This window comes from Acinonyx jubatus, chromosome C1, assembly GCF_027475565.1.
Source record: "Acinonyx jubatus isolate Ajub_Pintada_27869175 chromosome C1, VMU_Ajub_asm_v1.0, whole genome shotgun sequence".
NCBI lineage: Eukaryota > Metazoa > Chordata > Mammalia > Carnivora > Felidae > Acinonyx > Acinonyx jubatus.
Window position 1 is genome coordinate 34,902,752 of NC_069381.1, and position 22,659 is coordinate 34,925,410.

At 40.8% G+C, this 22,659-nt stretch overlaps 1 protein-coding gene across 3 annotated transcripts in view; it reads right to left on the reverse strand.

Annotated features, from left to right (window-relative positions):
• EIF2B3 (eukaryotic translation initiation factor 2B subunit gamma) overlaps window positions 1–22,659 on the reverse strand; it is a 120,781-nt gene that overhangs the window by 20,283 nt on the left and 77,839 nt on the right. For 2 of the 3 annotated variants that reach the window (XM_015066844.3, XM_015066845.3), the window contains exons 6-10: window positions 21,398–21,487; window positions 6,860–6,987; window positions 4,929–5,119; window positions 2,342–2,419; window positions 1,682–1,830 (exon numbers count right to left, since the gene is read on the reverse strand). In XM_015066844.3, the coding sequence (XP_014922330.1) occupies window positions 1,682–1,830; window positions 2,342–2,419; window positions 4,929–5,119; window positions 6,860–6,987; window positions 21,398–21,487 (636 nt within the window). The remainder of the gene's footprint in view (window positions 1–1,681; window positions 1,831–2,341; window positions 2,420–4,928; window positions 5,120–6,859; window positions 6,988–21,397; window positions 21,488–22,659) is intronic. The other variant, XM_027059370.2, reaches the window with a different exon arrangement.

Below are 22,659 nucleotides of genomic sequence, written 5' to 3' on the forward strand. Positions count from 1 at the left end.
TAACTGATTTGTGGATCTTTCATGATAGGCTTTCTTTAGATCTCTGGTAATCTTTGGTTATCTCTTCATCTTTAGGGGAGGATTGTAAAAAAGCTGACTGGAAGCTCTAAGCACATGAACGGAATTTGTCATCCATAATTTTCACTGCAGGGTGATTTGACTGGGCTGTTAGAAATCTCTGATGTAAATAAATTTAGTTTTTCTTCTTGGGGCTAGTCAGAATCTCCAGAGGAGATGATTCCAAAACTCCTGACTGATGCGTTAGGCCTGGTTGCCAGGGTTTGGGAGTCAAGTCGGGAAGTGGGCTTGGGGGAGAACAGATCTTAGTGGCCAATATCCCTATGGTCTCCAATTTTCCTGGTTTATTATGATACTTCCTCCCTCAATCCTATTACTTCCATTAGTCCCTCTTCCTAAAGAGTAAAGGCTTAACCTTTAGCTATGTCCCTACATAGCTTCTCTCTCCAAAATGCTTTCCCCAACCTCTCACTGGCACCTATGAGAGGTATTTCAGCTTTCACTGAACTTGAGGTCTTCCCTTATCCTTCTCTCCTATTAGTTCCTGGACAGAGAAATCAACAGATGCTGGAGCTAGAATCAAGGCTTTAGAATCAGCTCTTTCAGGTTAATCCAGTCTTGTGGTTTTCAAAATTTGCTTTATACATCTGCTTCACATCCCCTAGGAAGGACAAGTGCCCCTTCCCCACTGTATTACAAACACCTGTGATTTTATCAGTTATAAATATTGAGTTTCTGCATAATACTTATTTATTTAAAATGTTTCTTTTTTGAGAGTGCGTGCATGAGTGGGGGTGGGCAGAGAGAGAGAGAGAGAGAGAGAGAGAGAGAGAGAGAATGAGCATCCCAAGCAGACTCCTTGCTGTCAGCCCAGAGCCCAGTATGGGGTTCAATCTCACCAACCGTGAGATCATGACCTGGACCAAAATCAAGAGTTGGACACTTACCCGACTGAGCCACCCAGGTACTCCTGCATAAGATTTATTTTAACAAAAAATTCCCTTTCTAAAAAGTCTGAAAGCCATTGCTTTGGTAATACCCCTCCTTTCTTCCACCACCTGTGTTTGCATTATATACAGGAAAAACCTGAGGACCATACAGAGGAAGAATCTTACTAAATATACCATTTCAAGTCTTCTTACTGCAGTTCAGGCTGTTCATAAACCAAGATTTTAGAACACTTTAAAGTGTCTCAAAATGGGGGAAGATTCTCCATAACTTGTAACAAAGAAGCTCTCTTTTAAAAATGGTGCATGGCTTAAATGTCCACTCCTCCTAGTCCCCTGCCTTCTTCAGGGCTGCTCTGAGACACTGAGATAAGGGATGATGACTATTACACATTGGTACAGTGTCATTCTAGTACTGCCAGAGGCTCACTACTGTGGCCATCCCATCAAGTAGCACATCAAAGCAAGGGAAGGCAGCCTCTCTCAGGACCACAATTGGAATAAGTATGAAAAAGTCGCCAGAAATGTTTTCAGAGACCATGTCTTTATTGAGCCAAAACCAATGACTCAAAGGGCCTAGGCACTATTCTTTCCTTCGCCTTTTCCCTCTTCTTCCCTTCCTCAAGCTGAGCCCTTTTTTAGGCTGCACTGGCCCCCAAAACCTCCCAGGGATACCAGGAGCCATTTGCCTTAAGTGGGCACAAGTGGAAACATACCCTTCCTCCACAGTGACTGAGTTCATGAGAAGGCAATTGGTGATAGTCACTCTATCTCTTAGGACACAGGATGAACCAATGACTGAGTGCTTAATGGATGACTTCTCTCCAACTTGCGTATCTGGCCCAATGAGGCTGTCAACTCCAACCTGCAAAAGGCAAATATAAAACCTCGTCCATCCATCTCAACCAACTGCAAATCAACTCCTCAGATCCTTTGAGTTGGGGTCTAATGCAATCTTTCCCCAGAGACACCTCAGCCAAGGGGTAAATATTTCTTAGGGCCACAAGGTCACATAATACCTCTGAGATCAACTCAAACTTACACACAGGCATTTGTGTATATAAATGTGTTCTCTTGAAGAGAGTGCTGAAATCAGTGTAAGAAGAGGGACAGAGATGGAAGGCTCTTGTGTCTGAGTCCCGAGACCCATAATGGACCTTCCTTACAGAATTTGTATGGCTGAGGTCAGCACCTGTCCAGGTAGTCTTGAATGTCTGGGCTAGATGATGATATTTTAGAACCAGAACCCAGCTGGGATTTTCCTGGGACTAATGAGTTTCAGGGCTTGAGAACCCCAATCCATCGTCTCAGGGACATACTTCATTCAGCACACACAGAGACTGTCCCATACCTGCCCTGCCCAAGCTAGCACTTACCAGGTGTTTGCTGACAATCTGGGCTGATGAATGAACCAGTGATTCTTCTGGACAGAGAACTGATAGCAATTTGGGCACCTTGAGGAAAGAGGTTTGGTTACTAAAGACAGACCAGAAAATACCTGAGAACACCTTAGGTAGAACTCAACACCCAATTAGAGATGTAGGGAGTTTTTAGCCACAGCTTTCCTGTTTGGGTGAGGCAGAGCAGGAGGCTGCTTCATTTCCCCTAGGACAAGGATTGTTTATGCAGCAAATTTCAGATGGTCTTATCCTTAGTTTCCTAGCTGAGAATCTCCTCCTTAAAAGTAATGGCATGTCCCTCAACTGGGAGGTGCTAAGACAAGCCTTCAGGAAGCACTTGGGAGAGGCCTACTGAGAACAAGGAGGATTCTGAGTCCTGACCATAGTCATCCCAGGTTCCTGCTCCCCTCCTAGACCAGTGTGGCCATGCATAAAGTGAGAGTTAATATTAGACAATTCCATAATCAGGACAGTTCCTGAGAAGGCATCTATGGCCTTCACCAGCCAAAGTAAAATGTTGAAGGTGTTCACACTATTCTCTCTTCAATATGAGAAAACTGAGAAGGCTACAAATATGAATTTTAACTCTGGACCTGTTAGGAATGTGCAAGTAGTGTGCCTACCTGTCATTCTCCGGCATGAGCAGAATGCTGGTCAGAGCACTATGTGTGGTGGCCACAGTGGCTGAAGGACACCTTGCCAGGACTGGCTACACCGGCAATGTGAAGGCTAATACCTCAGCCCCTATCCCTGGGATCTCCTTCTTCTATTATACTTCAACCAAGGCTGTTCAGACCTGTCTACTGCACAGCTCCTGTTGGTACTTCATAGGACACTTCCCTAGTCTCAGGCTATCCATGGACCTGCTTTCAGACTAGCTTGACAGAATCTAGTCATAGAACTGAAGAATGAGAACTAAAAGTCAAATTAAGGAAGGTTTCTAATAGCTCTGATTCTAAGTGGGGGCTGACTTTACTGAGGACTGCTCTGGGTAAACATGGGACTAGGTATGATTTCTCATAAACTCTCTGGCTTGGATTCTCCTGGATCTACAACCAATCCAGGGTGAAGCCAGCTTGAGGCCTGGGGCTGGGACTATACACATTATATAGTGTGGGTCCTGAAGATTCCTGAGCCAAGTTTTCTTTAGGGACTAAATTCTTTATTTATTTTTTATTTTTTTTTATTTTTAACATTTATTCATTTTTGAGAGTGAGAGAGACAGAGCATGAGTGGGGGAGGGGCAGAGAGAGAGGGAGACACAGAATCCGAAGCAGGCTCCAGGCTCCGAGCTGTCAGCACAGGGCCTCACGCGGGGCTTGAACTCACGGACTGCGAGATCATGACCAGAGCTGAAGTTGTACGCTCAACTGACTGAGCCACCCAGGCACCCCATAGGGACTAAATTCTAATCCCAATTTTCAACAATATCTTTTATCATCCTACTTGACACGCCCCCCTCCCCCCACCCCCAGCTTATACCTGCACTGATAGTTTTCACAGAGTTCTACCAGAAACTGCATCAACAGCTAATCTTTTCATCATCTTATCTCCGTTGTCCTTGAATGCCACCCCAGTATAGTTCCCTCAGTCATCTATCTTTTCCTCTTCTCATCTCAACCCTTTCCTTTTCATGTTTCCTTTTCATGGTCTCATCATCCCTCCCTCCTAAAACCTTCTTCCTGTACCTGTATACAACAAAGAGTCTCCCACCCCCCACCCCCATCTTCGGTCTCTTCATTGTTTCATTACTCCACCCCTTGCTTTAACCTTTTAAAGCAATGCTTCCTCTGCAACAGAAGCTGCTCATTCTCCATATATCACAAACTTCAGGTTTAAAAGGAGGAGTTAGTTCTCTAATGCTGTTTCCAGACACTTCCCTCTCATAGACATTCCTTCTCTGAGGCTCTACCATCTGACTACTCGATATTCTATTCTTTTACCTTCTTAGGAACGTCTCCTCTCTGTGCCTATGTTTACTTCATCACAGTACTGATTACACCGTATTTATCTGCTTGTTTATGAAGTACTGCAGATATCCCATGCCTAGCAGAACAAAAGAAAACTTCTGAACCCAGAGGCCAAAGTTAGCCTTTCTGAGAATCTCAGCCCTTCTTTGGAACCAGAGGCTCTACCGCTATGGACGAGGCTCTCTGCTTCCCCTTCTGCTGTAACTGGGTACCCCAATGCTATCCCCTGACATGTCAGGTCTTGCTCAACCTTGGGAATGAGAGGGATTCTGAACAAGTCACTGGGACTAATGAAGAAGTGAGGCACCCACGATTTCTATTCTTTTTTTTTTTTTTTAATTTTTTTTTAATGTTTATTTATTTTTGAGAGAGAGAGAGAAAGAGAGAGTCAGAGTGGGAGCTGGGGAAGGATCAGAGAGAGGGAGACACAGAACCTGAAGCAGGCTCCAGGCTCTGAGCTGTCTGCACAGAGCCCGACATGGGGCTTGAACCCATGCACCATGAGACCATGACCTGAGCTGAAGTCGGGACACTTAACCAACTGAGCCACCCAGGCGCCCCCCATGATTTCTATTCTAAACCCATCCTCTTACCTGTCTGTTTGCTTCCATGTAGAGTCCCAGAGTGCTTACTCGAGAGCAGAGCCCCTCTTTCATGATGTGGACATAGCAGCGCACCTGTGATTTGGACAAGTCTTCCCACCTGTCTCCTCGACAGACATTCCAGCAGGCATCATAAGGAGCAAAGGTCAGTGTATTGTCTTCTTTTATAAAGCTGTAAATATCTTCAGAATAAACAGAGAAAATAGAGGCTCAAGTTATGTTTTCAAAGAGATACAACTCACATCTCTCTCCCTGGAACTCAGTCATGCAGCATGGACCCTGAAGTCCCACTACAACCTGAAAGACTAAGTGAAATTAAAAGAGGCAACATGCTTTCCTGAACATCTGAAAACCCTTAAAAAGGATTACAAAAATCCTTAAAAAGAGATCCTAAAATGGGAATGCAAGCTGGTGCAGCCACTCTGGAAAACAGTATGGAGGTTCCTCAAAAAACTAAAAATAGAACTACTCTACGACCCAGCAACTGCACTACTAGGCATTTATCCACGCGATACGGGTGTACTGTTTCAAAGGGACACATGCACCCCCATGTTTATAGCAGCACTATCAATAGCCAAAGTATGGAAAAAGCCCAAATGTCTACTGATGGATGAATGGATAAAGAGAATGTGGTATATATCTACAATGGCGTATTACTCGGCAATCAAAAAGAATGAAATCTTGCCATTTGCAACTACGTGGATGGAACTGAAGGGTATTATGCTAAGTGAAATTAGTCAGAGAAAGATGAAAATCATGACTTCACTCATAGGAGGACTTTAAGAGACAAAACAGATGAACATAAGGGAAGGGAAATGAGAATAATGTAAAAACAGGGAGGGGGACAAAGCAGAAAAGACTCATAAATATGGAGAACAAACTGAGGGTTACTGGCAGGGTTGTAGGAGGGGGGATGGGCTAAATGGGTAAGGGGCACTAAGGAATCTACTCCTGAAATCATTGTTGCACTATACGCTAACTAATTTGGATGTAAATTAAAACAAAACAAAACAAAACAAAACAGAGGTCCTAAAAGCAAGTTTGACCAATAATCAAGTACTACTAGGGAAAATGCAATAGAGGGCTCTTGTAAATCATGACATAACATAAGCAAGGGTCCAGGCTTTAGTGACCAGCCATATTGGCTTTGTGCTGCTAGCCTCTATTACCATATCCAGTAGTTGTGCTATGATAGAAATAGCACAAGACTTGGAACCTGAGTTATTTGGGCCCCAGTTTTTCAGCTCATAAAACAACCATGTAAGATCTTTTATTTTATGATAAGAAAACTGGGGCTCATCTCAGGTCATAGAGCTAATAAGAGGGAGAGTCAGATTTCAAATCCAGATTTCAAATCCAAATCCTGATATCTTAACCATCGTGCTATATTGTCTCCATTTATTCATTTGATAAATTTGTTTTTGGAACTCTTACTATGAGCCCAGGACTGGCCAGGGACTAGGCAGGGATATGACAGCAAACAAGACAGACCTTGCCCCTACATCTTGGAAAGGAGACAGCCTGGGTGGCCTCTTGTTGAACTGTAATTGTATACTCCTTCATCTTTCTTTCTTTGACAGAAGAGACTGAGTTTAGTCAGGAGTAGGGCTGCCCAGAGCCTAGAGAACAGACGAACTAAGAAGTGGGGGGCAGAGTTTACTCAAAACAGTCTAGTGAGGAACATAGTCAAACCAGAGCTAGGAACCAGAGAACGGACTTGAGGCATGATTAGCCTGTCCCTGAAGAGCATAAGCGGCAGTCTGACTGAGCAAGCCTACCCAGACCTTAGGGTAGGGTGTCAGCTACCCTGTCTTCCCTGGTGGTTAGACAAGACACTGTTGCCTTGAGACAGGCATCCTGCCCAGTTATTCTTTCCAAAGGTGCTGCTACCCCTACCTTACCGCACCAACCCAAACACTGACCTAAGGATTTCAGCTCCTTTTTCTTTAGATCCTCTTCTTTTTCTTCTTGTCCTTGCTGTGAGGAAGCTGAGGAGAACTGTTTTCTTATTAGGTATGGAATCAGTTCACTCCGGATGGAAGTGATTGATCTAGGAAGAAAAAGGGGTCAAATATGAGAAATCTGACTGTCTGGATCCTATGGGATCAGAAACTCTGTGTATGCTAGTAAAAGCCAAATTCCTTCCTGTCATGCCACCATGGGACTGACAGAGATCAAAAGTGACCTGGATTTGGTAGTTCTGGAGAAGCAGAAGATCTAAGTTCTCTATCAGCTTCAGGCTGGAGGGGGGGAGGGTAGTATTTTAAATCTAAGAATCCCTTCCCTGATTTATTCAGAAAATAGTCTTTTACAAAGTCCTATCTACCTGGTGTGTGTGCACATGTGTTTGTGTATGTGCATGTACTTTAACATAGGGCCTTGACTCTTAATTGGCAATAACCCTTGAGAAGGAAGAATGCTCTTGTCTTTTGAAAAAAGTTGTTTAAAAAACATTAAAAAACTTTCTCCATAAAGGCCTTGCATGTCTTCTGTTAATCCTAAATATCTTATATTTTTGGTTCATATTATAAACGGTGACTTTTAAACAGTTATTTTCTTCTTCTTGTTGGTTTTAGAAATTTGATTTATTCTGTATTTTAATCTTATAGCCAATTGCTTCATTAACAATCTTACTAATTCTAGTAATTTATCTGTAGATTCTGACAATCATACCAACTATGAGAACACTACTTTTTTTCTTCCTTTCTAATCTGTAGATCTTTCATTTATTTTTCATGGTCTTACTATATTAGCTAAAATCTCCAGTATAATGCTGACTGGAAGCACTGATCGTAGTAATCTTTACTTGTTCTTGATTTTAAAGGAAATTCTAGTATTTTATCATGTAGACTGATGATTTTTTTTTCATTATCAAAGCTACCATTTATTGATTGTCTTCTGCATGTAGATGTTGGGTTTCATGCTTTATAGCCAACAGTCCACACATATCATAGGTTTTCTGCACATACCTTTTATGTACATAGGTTAAGGAAGTTCTCTTTTATTTCTTTTTTTTTTTTAATTTAACGTTTATTTATTTTTGAGACAGGGAGAGACAGCATGAATGGGGGAGGGTCAGAGAGAGAGGGAGACACAGAATTTGAAACAGGCTCCAGGCTCTGAGCTGTCAGCATAGAGCCTGATGCGGGGCTTGAACTCATGGACCGCGAGATCATGACCTGAGCCGAAGTCGGATGCTTAACCGACTGAGCCACCCAGGCGCCCCAGTTCTCTTTTATTTCTAATTAGCTAAAAGCTTTCATCAATGACTGGGAATTGACTTTTATTTAAAAAATTTGTTTTATGTCTATGGAGCTCAACATATTTTTTCCCTTTTAATCTGTTATGATGATGAGTTTTTAATTTTTCATTTTATTTTAGAAAGAGAGCATGTGAGCAGGGAAGAGAGGCAGAGAGAGAATTTTTTTTAAAGTTTACTTATTTATTTTGAGAAAACAGGGCTCCATCCCATGACCCTGGGATCATGACCTGAGATGAAATCAAGTCGGCCACTCAACTGCCCAAGCGCCCCATCATGATGAGTTTTTTAAAAAACTTTTCTAATATCAACAGGTGTATTATTCAAAGACTATATATATGATTTCTGCTCTATACTCCCTTAGAGTAGAGGAATTACAGGTGATTCTTTCATTATTTGTGCAAATTATGAAATTTTACATTTTTAGGACATTCCTAAATTTCTTGCCTCTCATTTTTTTCTCAGCTTTTATGGTACTACTCTCCTGGTTGGATTCAGACTCTGCAAATTTAAAATTCACTCTAGGGGTGCCTGGGTGGCTTGGTTGGTTAAGCGTCCGACTTCGGCTCAGGTCATGATCTCACAGTCTATGAGTTCGAGCCCCACGTTGGGCTTTGTGCTGACAGCTCAGAGCCTGGAGCCTGTTTCGGATTCTGTGTCTCCCTCTCTCTCTGCCCCTCTCCTGTTCATGCTCTGTCTCTCTCTGTCTCAAAAATAAATAAACGTTAAAAAAATTTTTTTAAAAATAAAAAATAAAAAAAAATAAAATTCACTTTAATGACTAGGTACTTCCCATGCAGATTTCATCTTCCCATCTACTTAACAGTAGGCTTCCTCAGGACGCCTGGGTGGCTCAGCTGGTTGAGTGTCTGACTTCGGCTCACGTCATGATCTCACAGTTCGTGGGTTTAAGCCCCGCATCAGGCTCTGTGCTGACAGCTCAGAGCTTGGAGCCTGCTTCAGATTCTGTGTCTCCCCTCTCTCTGCCTCTCCCCTGCTCACACTCTGTGTCTCTTTCTCTCAAAAATAAATAAACATTAAAAAAATTTAAAAAAAAAGAGTAGGTTTCCTTATGACAGTTGTACTTATTCACCAATGGCTATCAAGGAATTCCTCCAACAAAGTTAACTTCAATTTACTTTCATGTAATCAGATCAGTTGAGGACAGCACTTATGGAAAATCAGATCACAGATCAATGTGTAGAAGAACTTTCAGAACGCCAAAAAAATTCCAGCACTATTTTTATACATTTTTATAAGCAGTAAGCAATCTTGGCCAAGAGCTTTGGAGCTCTCCTTTATTTGGCCTTCCTGGGTCGCAGGAGACATGGTGATTCCTAGAGGGTACTGAGACAGAATGTTGGGTCTAAATGACCAGTAATCTGGAACAGGGAAGAAGGGACCTGATCCTTAGTATAATAAGTATGCTTTTGATTTATACTTAGCAAAGGAATTAAAAGCACAGAAGGGTAAGAGACCAGCACATGATTTTTAGTTTTCTCTCTCATGCTGTAAACTTGTCAGAATTTGAAATCACTAATTTATTTAGGATTTAACAAGCATCTATTAATATGCCATTTACTGCGCTAGGCCTTGGAAATATACTGTTTCTGACTTCAAAGACTTCATAATCCAGTGGACAGCAGCCTGATCATGGATTTAAAAGGAACAGTGTAGAGGGAGATGAGGTTGATCAGGTAGGCAAGGACGCCAAATCATGGAAGCCTTTTGTGGCAGTCTCTAGTCTGGACTGAGAAGCTACTGGTGATTTTTAAGCAAGAAAGTGACATAATCAGTTTTATTTCTTAGTAAGATAATTCTGGTAGCAGTGGAAATAGGCCTGATATAAGGTGACTGAAGACAGGGAGACTCTGAAAGATGAAAATGTGGTTTAATGTATAAGCAGCCCAATAAACTGCTGCGGCATACTTCAAGCCCTTCCCCCACTCCCATTCAAAGAAGCTCTGCAGGCTGACATGGGACCACACAGATGGAGTACAGATAGGAAGGCAAGACAGAGGCAGAGGCTGAGGAGGGTAAGCAAAATTATGAACCCTGGAGCTACACAGTTCATGGTTTTTGTCATTTTTAAAGGATCAAGTCAGACATCTTTGAAAAATTCTGTGTAAGCTGGAAGCTCTTGTATTGAATTTCAATGTGATTTTTCTCCTGATCCTTTGATGGAGATTAAAAATTTCCATATGAATACAAAGAATGAAACAACACTTACTCTTAGCTCTTTTTCTCCCTCTTTAATGCACCAAACCAGTGTGGGTAGCAAATGTTCCTTGGCCCCCTCTGGTGGAAAACAAGTCAGTTCCCTTTGAAGAAATGACAAAGCATGGACAGCTGGGGGATTTCAGAGCCATGATATTTACATTATGGGCCAAACAGAACCATCATGGCAAGAAGCAAGTAAACAAGCCTTGGCACACAGCCCCTTAGGGCAGAGCCCTTTACGGAGATCAGACAGTGATTTCAAGAGAGGACATGAAGCAGTCCTGCCAGGTCCCACCTGCCTCTGCTGGCGCTCAGCATCAGGTCAATCCCCATAATGCAGTTAGCTCAGCAGCATTACAGAGGACAAAATTACTCTTCCTGCTTCCTACTCAAAGTAGAGGCAGCTCAATGCTATGCCAAGAACAGGGATAGGCCACTGTGAACCTTTGTGAACATCCTGTCCTTGGGGCTGAAGATAAGTGGCTGGATCTACTGCCCTGGGCACGGGCAACCTCACATTTCCCATTCCCTCTTATACACAGCCTTCCTAGAAGGATGCCTCATCTCATGAATTATAAGCTTCCAAGAAATAAGAAATCACAAAGGAGAACAACAGATTCTGACTAGCTATAAGCAAACAACTCTACCAAATTAAGAAGACAAAAAATAGTTGCTACCAGTAAGACAAAAGACTAATATCCTTAACAGATAGATAGAAGGGTTCAAAAATACTTTTAAAGAGATAAAAATTAAAACAAGATGCAATTTCTCCCTGAATCAAATCAGCAGATTTAAAATAATTCTCATTACTGATAAGGGTGCTTTGAGACAGTTACTTTCATACAAGGGGAGTCAGAGTATAAACTGGTAAAATATTTTCTGAAAAGTGGCAATACATAGAAAAAGTTTTGAAGATAATGAGGGAGTGTGGAGCAAGCTGAGGGCAAAGTACAGGCTAACAGCACCCAGGTGGGATATATGTGATACTCCTTGGACACTCCTGGCTACCCAAGAACAAAGGAAAGGGGTTTAAGTGCTTACCATGGCGATATGGGAAACTACGGCACGTGAAAAATTAAATACCCTTACTCCCTATAGCCCACTGACAAGTCCTTGAAACCGGCAGAGTGACCTCCCTCTAGGAGCTCAGCTGCCTCAATGATGACACTTTGCTAGGGGCAAAAGAGAATCTTGGCTTAGCGTTATCCTGACCCCCAGGAACCTTTGAGTCTACTTTAACATATAAAAATTCCTTTGGAAACTTCCTTTATCTCAGCTGCCCCAAGATATATGCTGGCAATCATACTCCAAACTTATGGCCCCGTGATATACATCTGAAGGGTCTCATGGCTGAGGTTCTACCAAACGGTAATAAATGGCATTTTCCTAACAACACCTAATTTCTCAAGGTCCTGGAAACCTTGCTTCCAAAATACCTTAGAGACTCACTCTATCCCTAACCCCCTCCCAACCTGAGGGTATATACTCAGTTACCTATCACGACCCCAGTGTAGCATTTCCTGCCACGGGTCCTGTCCTTTCATAAAATCACCTTTTTGCACCAAAGACGTCTTCAAGAATTCTTTCTTGGCTATTGGCTCCAGACCAACCCACTATCACCCCCAAAATTTCATTCATATTATTTCACCCTGTAGTTCTATTTCTATAAATCTATCCAAGGAAAACACATTATGCTCAATAAATATTTGCTGAATAAATGAATAATAATCTAATATCATATAGGCAGAACTGATTGTAAGAATGTTTTAATGAAAGGAAAATGCTCATGAATAATACTGAATAAAGAAAAACAAGATATTTTTACAGCATGATTTCAAGTATGTATATGTATATATAAAAATAAACAAAATAATGGAAAGAAATACACTAAAATGTTGTCAGTTATTACACAGTAGTAGAATTATGGGTAATATTTTCTTTTTATATTTTTTGAATTTTCCAAATTCCACAGTCATAGGCCATTCCTTATGTCTTCTTCCCTTACTTTCTGTGCTATCACTCTCTTGATCTGTTCCTATTTCTCTCGGTTTCTCCTAAAATATTTGGTGTTTCTCGGTATTTTTCTTTTTGCCCTCTGATTGTTCTCATGCTATTCGTCTCCCTGAGGCAGATTATCGCTTACTGGCTTCTTTGCTGCTCATTCCCAAATGTGAACCCATAGCCAAGACCTCCCTCCTTTACTTTAGTCCCACATTTCCAGCTGTCTGATGGACCATGCCATTTAGATGACCCACAGATAACTTAAACTCAATGTCTAAAACTGCACCCATCATCATCCCAAACCTCCCTCACCAACACTGCTTATCTTGCTCGGTGACACGAAGCTTCATTTAGCCACCCAAGCTAGAGATCTAGTAATTACCAGACTTTTCCTTCTTCCTTCTTCACATAACCATTCACCAAACATTGCTGATTTTTATGCCCTAAATCTCTTTCAATAACTGTCAACTCCTCTCCATCTCTACTGCCACCACCTAGCCTAAGCCACTGTTATTCACTTGGATTCCTTCAATGCTTTTAATTGGTCTTACTCCCTCCGGTCTTACCTTTTGAACTCTGTCCTTCATATTGTAGACAGAATACTCTCTCTAAAATATAATCTGATCATGTCTCTTCTTCCTTCTATCCACCCCTGGATATTGTGGTTTTTACTAAAGTACAGATCTGATCTTATCTCCTTAGGGTGTGTTCACTTTGTGAAAATTTATTGAGCCTTAAGATCGCTCTCAAATCTCTCTTCTTGGAAGCCTTTCATAGCACTTGTAGGCTTCTATACTCTCACAGCAAAGACAATTATATAACCTTTTTTAATCCATATCATTAAAATTTTTTTTTAAGTTTTTTTTGAGAGAAAGAGTGCGTACAAGTGGGGAGCAAGGGGGCAGAGAGAGAGAATCCCAAGCAGGCTCTGCACTGTCAGCACAGTGCCCAATGTGGGGCTCAAACTCATGAACCGTGAGATCATGACCTGAGCTGAGATCAAGAGTCAGATGCTTAACCAACTGAGCCACCCAGGCGCCCCAAATCCCTATCACTTTGGAGTGTTATGCTAAGAAATTAATATATATCATCTCAAATTCTTACAGCAATTCTCATGGTAGGTACTATTGCCCTTATTTTTATAAGTGAGATAATCAGGGCTTAGAAAGACTAAGATCTTTTTTAAAGTTAATACAGCTTTTATAGTTGGCAGAGCCGAAACTTACTCCATATCTATCCCAAAGCCCATGACTCTTTCCACTATACTATATTAACTAGTACTCTGTTTCCTGCAACCATAGTACTTTCCACAGGATTTATAATTTTTTGCTTATTGTCTTTACAAATAGTAAGTGCTAAATAAATATTTATTTGAATAAATATTCCTGAATGAATGTGTAAACAACTGAGTGTCAACCCCCTAGGCTAGAGAGCTGGGAATAATTTCTTCTTCTAATTCTTGGATATAGAAAGTAGAGCTTTCCTGATTTGGAATTGTAATAAACTCTAAATATGTTTCTCTATTACTAATATTACTACCAGTAAAAATCCAACATTTGAGGGGCACCTGAGTGGCTCAGTTGGTTAAGTGTCCAACTTTGGCTCAGGTCATGATCTCACAGTTCATGGGCTCCACATTGGGCTCTGTGCTGACAGCTTGGAGCCTGGAGCCTGCTTTGGATTCAGTGTCTCCCTCTCTCTCCCCCTCCCCTACTCACACTCTCTCAAAAATGAATAAATGTTAAAAAAAAAAATTAAAAAATCCAACATTTGAAAAAATACATAATTATTAGTTCTGATGAAGTCTGATATTTTTAGCATTTTTGCCTTGATTTCTGATTGGGTCCTCCTTGTGGCTACAAGCTTCCAGGGAAGGCCTAAAAATGATGTCCATGGCAAAGGGAAATATTTAGCTACTTTTGCATTTTGTTTTTGTAAGCAAATCAAAAGAGACTTAAAATCCTCTAAGCGTCCTCCACCTCAAGTCAGTCCTTCAAAACATTAATTAGGAAAGAGGTAGAAGAGGAAACGTACTTTTATAGGGCCAGGAACTCAAGTTTGCAGAGCAGAATTTTTTTTTTAAATATTTTTATTTATTTTTGAGAAAGAGAGAGAGCGAGGGAGGGGCTCTCTGATGCAGGGCTCGAACACCTGAACTGTGAGACCATGAACTGAGCTAAGTCAGATGCTTAACCGACGGAGCCACTGAGGCACCCTTGCAGGGCAGAATATTAAGGGCTTGGGTTTTCTTGCCTCTTTTCTCATCTCTTGCAGAGGAGCTATAATTGGGAAGGTAAGGTGATTGCGAAGTTAACCCATGCTTTCTTCTCAGGCTTCTTTTTCTTTTTGCCTTCAAAGTAAATAGATATATATGGAATAGTAAACAGGACATTATTTTGGATTAAAAGGTACTGATTTTAGTTAAAGCTAGGCACTTGGTATATATACAGTATTCTGTGATACCCTTTTCCTCTTTTTTTTTTTTTAACGTTGATTTATTTTTGAGAAAGAGAGAGAGAGAGCGAGTGCTCAGAGGAGGGGCAGAGAAAGAGGAAGAGAATCCAAAGCAGGCTCCAAGTTTCAGAGCAGAGGCCGACGTGGGGTTCAAACACACAAACTGAGATCATGACCTGAGCCACCCAGGTGCCACTACCCTTTTCAACAAAAATACTGAAAACTTCTATGAGAGTAAATTTTCAATGTTGGTGCTATGGCTTGAGAAAGAAAAACATGTTCACATCCTACAGGTTGGAAAGACTGTTTAGGCTTATGTCAATCCAATAAACACTCAAAGAATATATTTGGGTATTTATTAAATATTTGAGTTCAAAAAAAACTTATGGTAAGGAGCACCTGGGTGGCTCAGTCGGTTAAGCATCTGACTCTTGATTTTTGCTCAGGTCATGATCTGAAAATAAACAGATATTTAAAAAATAAAAATAATTATGGTAAGTCTAACTCACTGTTTCAGAATTTAAAAACAACTTTTTGGGGGCACCTGGGTGGCTCAGTAGGTTAAGCCTCTGACTCCTGATTTCGGCTCAGGTCATAATCTCATGGTCATGAGATTGAGCTCTGTGTTGAGGGCTCCACTCAGCGTGAAGCCTGCTTGGGATTCTCTCTCTCCCTCTCTCTCTGCCCCTCCCCTGCTCTCTCTCTTTCAAAAACAAAAGAAAACAAAAAAACATAAAAAAAATTCCAGACTTGAAGGTATATTACAAAGCTATAGTCATCAAGACAGTATGGTACTGGCACAAAAAGAGACACATAGATCAATGGAACTGAACAGAAAACCCGGAAATGGACCCACAACTGTACGGTCAACTAATCTTTGACAAAGCAGGGAAAAATACCCAATGGGAAAGGATAGTCCCTTCAATAAATGGTGTTGGGAAAACTGGACAGCAACATGGGGATGAAACCTGACCACTTTCTTATATTATGCACCAAAATAAACTCAAAATGGATGAAAGACCTAAATGTGAGACAGGAAAACATCAAAATCTTTGAGTAGAACACAGGCAGCAACCTCTTTGACTTAGCCATAGTGAATTCTTACTAAACACATAGGTAGAGGCAAGGGAAACTAAAACAAAAATAACTATTGGGACTTTATCAAGATAAAAAGCTTCTGCACAGTGAAGGAAACAATCAACAAAACTAAAAGGCAGCCTACAGAATGGGAGAAGAAATTTGTAAATGACATAGCTGATAAAGGGTTAGTATCTAAAATCTATAAAGAACTTATTAAACTCAACACCCCAAACACAAGTAATCCAGTTAAGAAATAGGCAGAAGACATGATGAATACATTTTTCCGAAGAAGACATCCAGAGGGCTAACAGACTCATGAAAAGATGCTCAACATCACTCATCATCAGGGAAATACAAATCAAAATCACGATGAGATACCACCTCACACCTGTCAGAATGGCTAAAATTAACAACACAGGAAATAGCAGCTGTTGGTGAGGATGTGGAGAAATGGGAGCCCTCTTGCACTGTTGGTGAGAATGCAAACTGATTGTAGCCACTGTGGAAAACAGTGTGGAGGTTCCTTAAAAAGTTAAAAACAGAACTACCCTATGACCCAGCAACTGCACTATTAGATATTTACCCAAAGGATACAAAAATACAGATTCAAAGGGATACCTGCACCCTGATGTTTATAGCAGCATTATCAACAGTAGCCAAACTATGGAAAGAGCCCAGGTGTCCACGGATTGATGAATGGATAAAGAAGATGTGGTATATATACACAATGGAATGTTACTCAGCCATCAAAAAGAATTAAATCTTGCCTTTTGCAATGATATGGATGGAGCCAGAGTGTATTATGCTAAGTGAAATAAGTCAGAGAAAGATAAATACCATGTGATTTCATTCATAGGTGGAATTTAAGAAACAAAAACATAGGGGAAGGCAAAAAGAGAGACAGAGAGGGAAGCAAATCGTAAGAGACTCTTAACAATAGAGAACAGAGTTGACAGAAGGAGGTGAGTAGGAGAGGGGCTAAAAGGGTGATGGGTATTAAAGAGGGCACTTGTGATTAGCACTGGGTGTTGTATGTAAGTGATGAATCACTGGGTTCTATTCCTGAGTTCAGTATTACACTGTATGTTAACTGACTGGAATTTAAATAAAAATTGAGAAGAAAAAAATAGATAGTATAAGGACCATGTAATAGCATAAAAAAGGTAAATAAAATGTAGAATGTAAACTATAAAAAATTATTTTGAGTTCTTACTGTGCACCAACTATTGCTCTCAGCTCTTTACAAGTATTTTTCACAAGAATCATAAACGTCAAGTATTATTATTCCCAAGTTTTAGATGAGAAAAGTAAGGTTCAGAAAGGTAAACACGTATCAAGATCACACAGCTCAGTTACTAAACTTCTCTTGTCAAAGAGAGTGCAGGTTTTCTTTTCTCCCCAGTTTACCTTATAGCTTTTCTACTTGGTCAGCTATAGAAATCCTCATCTCTGCTTCCACTACTGAAAAATCACATTACTTCTGCTGATGATGTGAGATGTGAGCTATCATCACATCTCTTTTCATCCCATTTACCAAGCATATACTGAATGTGTTAGCAATCCCGGTAGGTATCTAATCTCAAAAGAATTTGGATTGAAGACATTAACATGTAAACAGCTAAAAAAAACACAACTGAACAAAAAACACAGGGCAGAATATGTTGACTTTCATAGGTGAAAGACAGAAGATTGCCAAAGTGTCTTTCTGAAAGTTGTGTCTACCTGGTTTACTTCTACCCTCCCATCCCTAAAGGAGTCATCATTTCATAACCAGATAATTATAAACGCCTCTTAATTACCTTGAAGGAGCCTCTTTCCCATCCAGCATGGTCTATGTTCCCTTGCCAGGTTGTACTGTTGCTCCTTCCAAAAGGGACTATTCTGTTTGAAGATTTGTAACTCCCTGCTAAACTTTTTTTTTTTTTTAATTTAATTTTTAAAAATTTACATCTAAATGAGTTAGCATATAGTGCAACAATGATTTCAGGAGTAGATTCTTTAGTGCCCCTTACCCATTTAGCCCATCCCCCTTCTTACAACCCCTCAGTTTCTTCTCCATATTTATGAGTCTCTTCTGCTTTGTCCCCCTCCCTGTTTTTATATTATTTTTGTTTCCCTTCCCTTATGTTCAACTGTTTCATCTCTTAAAGTCCTCATATGAGTGAAGTCATATGATTTTCGTCTTTCTCTAATTTCACTTAGCATAATGCCCTCCAGTTCCATCCACGTAGTTGCAAATGGCAAGATTTCACTCTTTTTGATTGCTGAGTAATACTCCATTGTATGTATATATATATATATATATATATATATATATATATATATATATATACACACATACCACTTTTCTTTATCCATTCATCCATCGATGGACATTTGGGCTCTTTCCATACTTTGGCTATTGTTGATAGGGCTGCTATAAACATGGGGGTGCATGTGTCCCCTCGAAAAAGCATACCTGTATCCCGTGGATAAATGCCTAGTAGTGCAATTGCTGGGTCGTAGGGTAGTTCTATTTTTAGTTTTTTGAGGAACCTCCATACTGTTTTCCGGAGTGGCTGCACCAGCTTGCATTCCCAACTCCCTGCTAAGCTTTCAAAGCCTTGTACATGCTGCTTCCACCAACCTATTCAACCCCATCTCCCACACCTTTGAGATAAGGCCTCCACTATTCCAGCCAGGAATAAAGAATCTCTCTTGAGTACCATTCTAATTTGTCCTGTGTGCCTTTATACTTTTCCTAATATATTGAAATATATCACTTTTCAGTATAATGCTTTTAATCCCAACGAATCTGACAGGTGAAGAGTAGATGATGGGGATAAAGAGATAAGGGTGTTTTAACAGATCTTGAGATGGGGTGGCAGTTTGAGCTGAGACTGTATCATGCTCTATTGGAACGGGCTCTGGGAAAGTCCCATTTGGCAGAGCTTCTGGCCAGGAGCCACAGAATCACCAAATTAAGGCTTGTCCTCAGGGCACATACCACTGGAGTACACTTGCCAGGTGTGGGAACAGCTAACTGGTGGCCAGATGAATTACAAAGGAGCTACTGCAGCTAGGGTGAAGCTAACTTTGGTGCAAAACTGTCTGCATATCCAGACATCAAAAGCTAAAATCCCATTTGGTAGTATTAAGGAGCACTGTTTGTTGTTGTTGTTGTTATTGTTTTAAGGTGTGATAATGGTATTGAGGTGTTTGTTTAAAAGATAAAGACTTTATATTTTACATATACACGTTCAGATATTTATAGATAATAACAATTCAAATAATTACAGATAAAATTACAAAATCATAATGACCTGCTTTAAAATAATCTGGCATGCCAGTAGAGAGATGGGTGGTGACATATATAAAACAACATTGGCCATGAATTGATAATTGTTGAAGCTGTGTGATGGACACATGGGATTTCATTACATTATTGTCTCTACTTCTACATTCCTGTGAAGTTTTCCATAGTAAATATTTAAAAAAGAAATCACAATTTCTACTAGTGCATCCTCTTTCAACATATCAAGGCCAGGGCCTACTTCAAGACAGGGCCTCATTTTCACTTGAGAATAAAAAACAAGCCCTTAGGGGCGCCTGGGTGGCTCAGTCAGTTAAGCTTCTGACTTTGGCTCAAGTCATGATCTCACCGTTTGTGGGTTCGAACCACACGTCAGGCTCTGTGTTGACAGCTGAGCCTGGAACCTGCTTCGAATTCTGTGTTTCCCTCTCTCTCTGCCCCTCCCCTGCTTGTGCTCTGTCTCTCAAAAATAAATAAAGGTTAAAAAATTAAAGAAACAAAAAACCAAAAAAACAACCAAGCCCTTAAAGGCCAAGAGTTAACTTCATTTTTGGAATATATATAGCCCGGACTGGTGACTGGAAAACAGGTCCTGAATCAATAATCAATGACTAATTTTGGCAGCATGTCCCTTGCTATTTAATATTTTTTTTTTAAATTTATTTTAAAAGTTTTATTTATTTTGAGAGCGAGAGAAAGAGAGAGCGCATGTGAGCGTGAGCATGTGCAGGGGAGGGTCAGAGAGAGGGAGAGAGAGAATCCCAACCAGGGTCCACACTGTCATTGCGGAGTCCGATGTGGGACTCAAACCCATGAACTGTGAGATCATGATCTAAGCCGAAACCAAGGGCCAGACACTTAACTGACTGAGCCACTCAGGTGCCCCAAGTCTCTTTGCTATTTAAAAAACAAAGCTCTGCAATCTACTGTGGAGCTTAGGCTGTAAATTTCCTGAGGGCAGGGCCTATGTCTGCTTATTTACCATTGGTCCCACAGTTGATCTAACACAATGCCTGCCTCATAACAGGTGCTTAATAAATATTTGTTGATTGAATGATCAAACACAATAATAAGTTAGAGGGGAGCAAGGCAACAGTGTCCTAAGGTGGGGAAATAGAGAAACGACAATCCCTGACAAAGTTTTCTAGGAATCCAAATGATTTCTTTTACCATTGGTTCTAAATGGGTATTCCTGTAGAGGTTTACCAAGTGTTGTGGGGGTAAGGGTTAGGAAGCAAGAAATATACTGGGCACGGAGGAACAATTCCCCTTCCCCTTAATATTCCTGTATATATCCAAGTCTATCAGCCAAAAGCATGCTAGTGTTTAAACTCAGGTTCTCAGACTTTCTTCCTCAGCTGGTCTGAGGGAACTTGGTGCTGTGGTACTAGCCCACTTGCTTTCCAGTCCACCAGTGCTATTCAAGGCAGAAACTTATCCCGCAGCCATCAAGGGAGACTAGCTGCTCCTCTCCTCCTCTTAAATCTTTTCCTGCCTGTTCCTCTGAGGACTCTAAGTGCATTTACTATAAAAAATCTTTGAGATCAACCTCAGAGGAGTTTTTTTCCCTGGAAACCTAAGTCCTGTGATCTGCCAGATATAGTCCTTGGAGAGTATTTAAGGACCATAGTTCTATACTCAAAAGAAAATCAGAAAAAGTACCAAATTTGGTTTTTCTGCATTCATAAACATTCACCCAGTGAGATGGACTTTTCCAAAATTGGAGGGAAACTTGTTTTTTTCTCCACTCTTCTTGGCTAAGTCTCTGTTTGCTAAGAGGGCCCATCTGTAGGATAATTGCCTAGGGGAAGGATACCTGCTTGGAGACAAATAGCACTAGAGCTAGGGAGCTCAATCTTGCAGAAGGAAGAACCCGGAACTATGCAGAAAGAGGCACCATATGTTATGATTAGTTTTACAAAAATATTCTGTTGGCTTATTGTAACACTGGCCCCCCAAATACAAGCAGGGACTCTGTGATACAGACAAAAATAACAGTATGCTAATAACACAATTTTATTTTTAAAACAAAGGCAAGAATCAACTATTATTTATATAAACAAGTTATCTAACATTATCAGGGTTTAAAACTGTTAACTAAGAATCAAGGTAGTTTACACACTGTGAGTTTGACTCTACCGCCCTCTTCCTTACTTATTTTCCATTAGGAAGTCCACAACGTATTTTTTCAAGCAGTAGAGATGGGCATCCACAAGGCCTGTGTGGAAATGTATTCTAGGGTGCCTGCAAAAACAGTAAGAGAGAAAGGGTTCACAATCAAGTAACGTGGTTCTATCCTATTATTAGGTAGTAGGCATTAAGAAGTTTATAAGCGTGGGGCACCTGGGTGGCTCAGTCTGTTGAGCATCCGACTTCAGCTCAGGTCATGATCTCACGGTCCGTGAGTTCGAGCCCTACGTTGGGCTCTATGCAGACAGCTCAGAGCCTGGAGCCTGCTTCGGATTCTGTGTCTCCCTCTCTCTCTCTGACCCTCCCCCGTTCATGCTCTGTCTCTCTCTGTCTCAAAAATAAACATTTAAAAAAAATTTAAAGGGGCGCCTGGGTGGCTCAGTCGGTTAAGCGTCCGACTTTGGCTTAGGTCATGATCTCACAGTTTGTGGGTTCAAGCCCTGCGTCAGGCTCTGGGCTGATGGCTCAGAGCCTGGAGCCTGCTTCCGATTCTGTGTCTCCCTCTCTCTCTGCCCCTCCCCCATTCATGCTCTGTCTCTCTCTGTCTCAAAAATAAACATTAAAAAAAGAAAAAAATAAGTAAATATAAAAAAAAATTTAAAAAGTTTATAAGGGTCAGAGCCATGCTGCTCACACCCTACTCTGGCCAACATGGTGAATACTAGCTCTACTCCTACCATAGAAAAGGTCTTCTCTTTATTGAAACTCTATCTCACACTTTATGAGGACTTTAGGTGAACTATCAAATCACTGACAAGTCACCTTCTTCTATCACAAATTCCAACTCACAATTCTTATGATTAACATTTTCTTGCTTTTACTCCAACTGCCCCACTTTCTGCAGGCCATATTTCAGCCATGCTTTCTTCATGATCTGGTATGTATTATTCCATTTCCACAGAAAATGAAGTAAAATTCTGTGAATACTCCCTAACTCCCTACTCTTATGTATTCATCAGGACTTTCCCCATATATACTTCCTCCAGGAAACCTTCACTGACAACTCAAGTTCCTGCTCCCACAGCACTTGGTGTCCATCTCTATCAGTTAAGTTATCATCCAGTAAGGTAACAGCTTCCTTACTTGGCTCTCTCTCCCAACAGACTGGAAGTTCCCTGAGGGCAGAGATTTATCTTTTTTTTTTCCCAGAGACTTATCTTTATACCCTTACCATTTAGCATTGTACCTCACACAGTGTATTTAATAAACAGCTGTTGAATAAACAA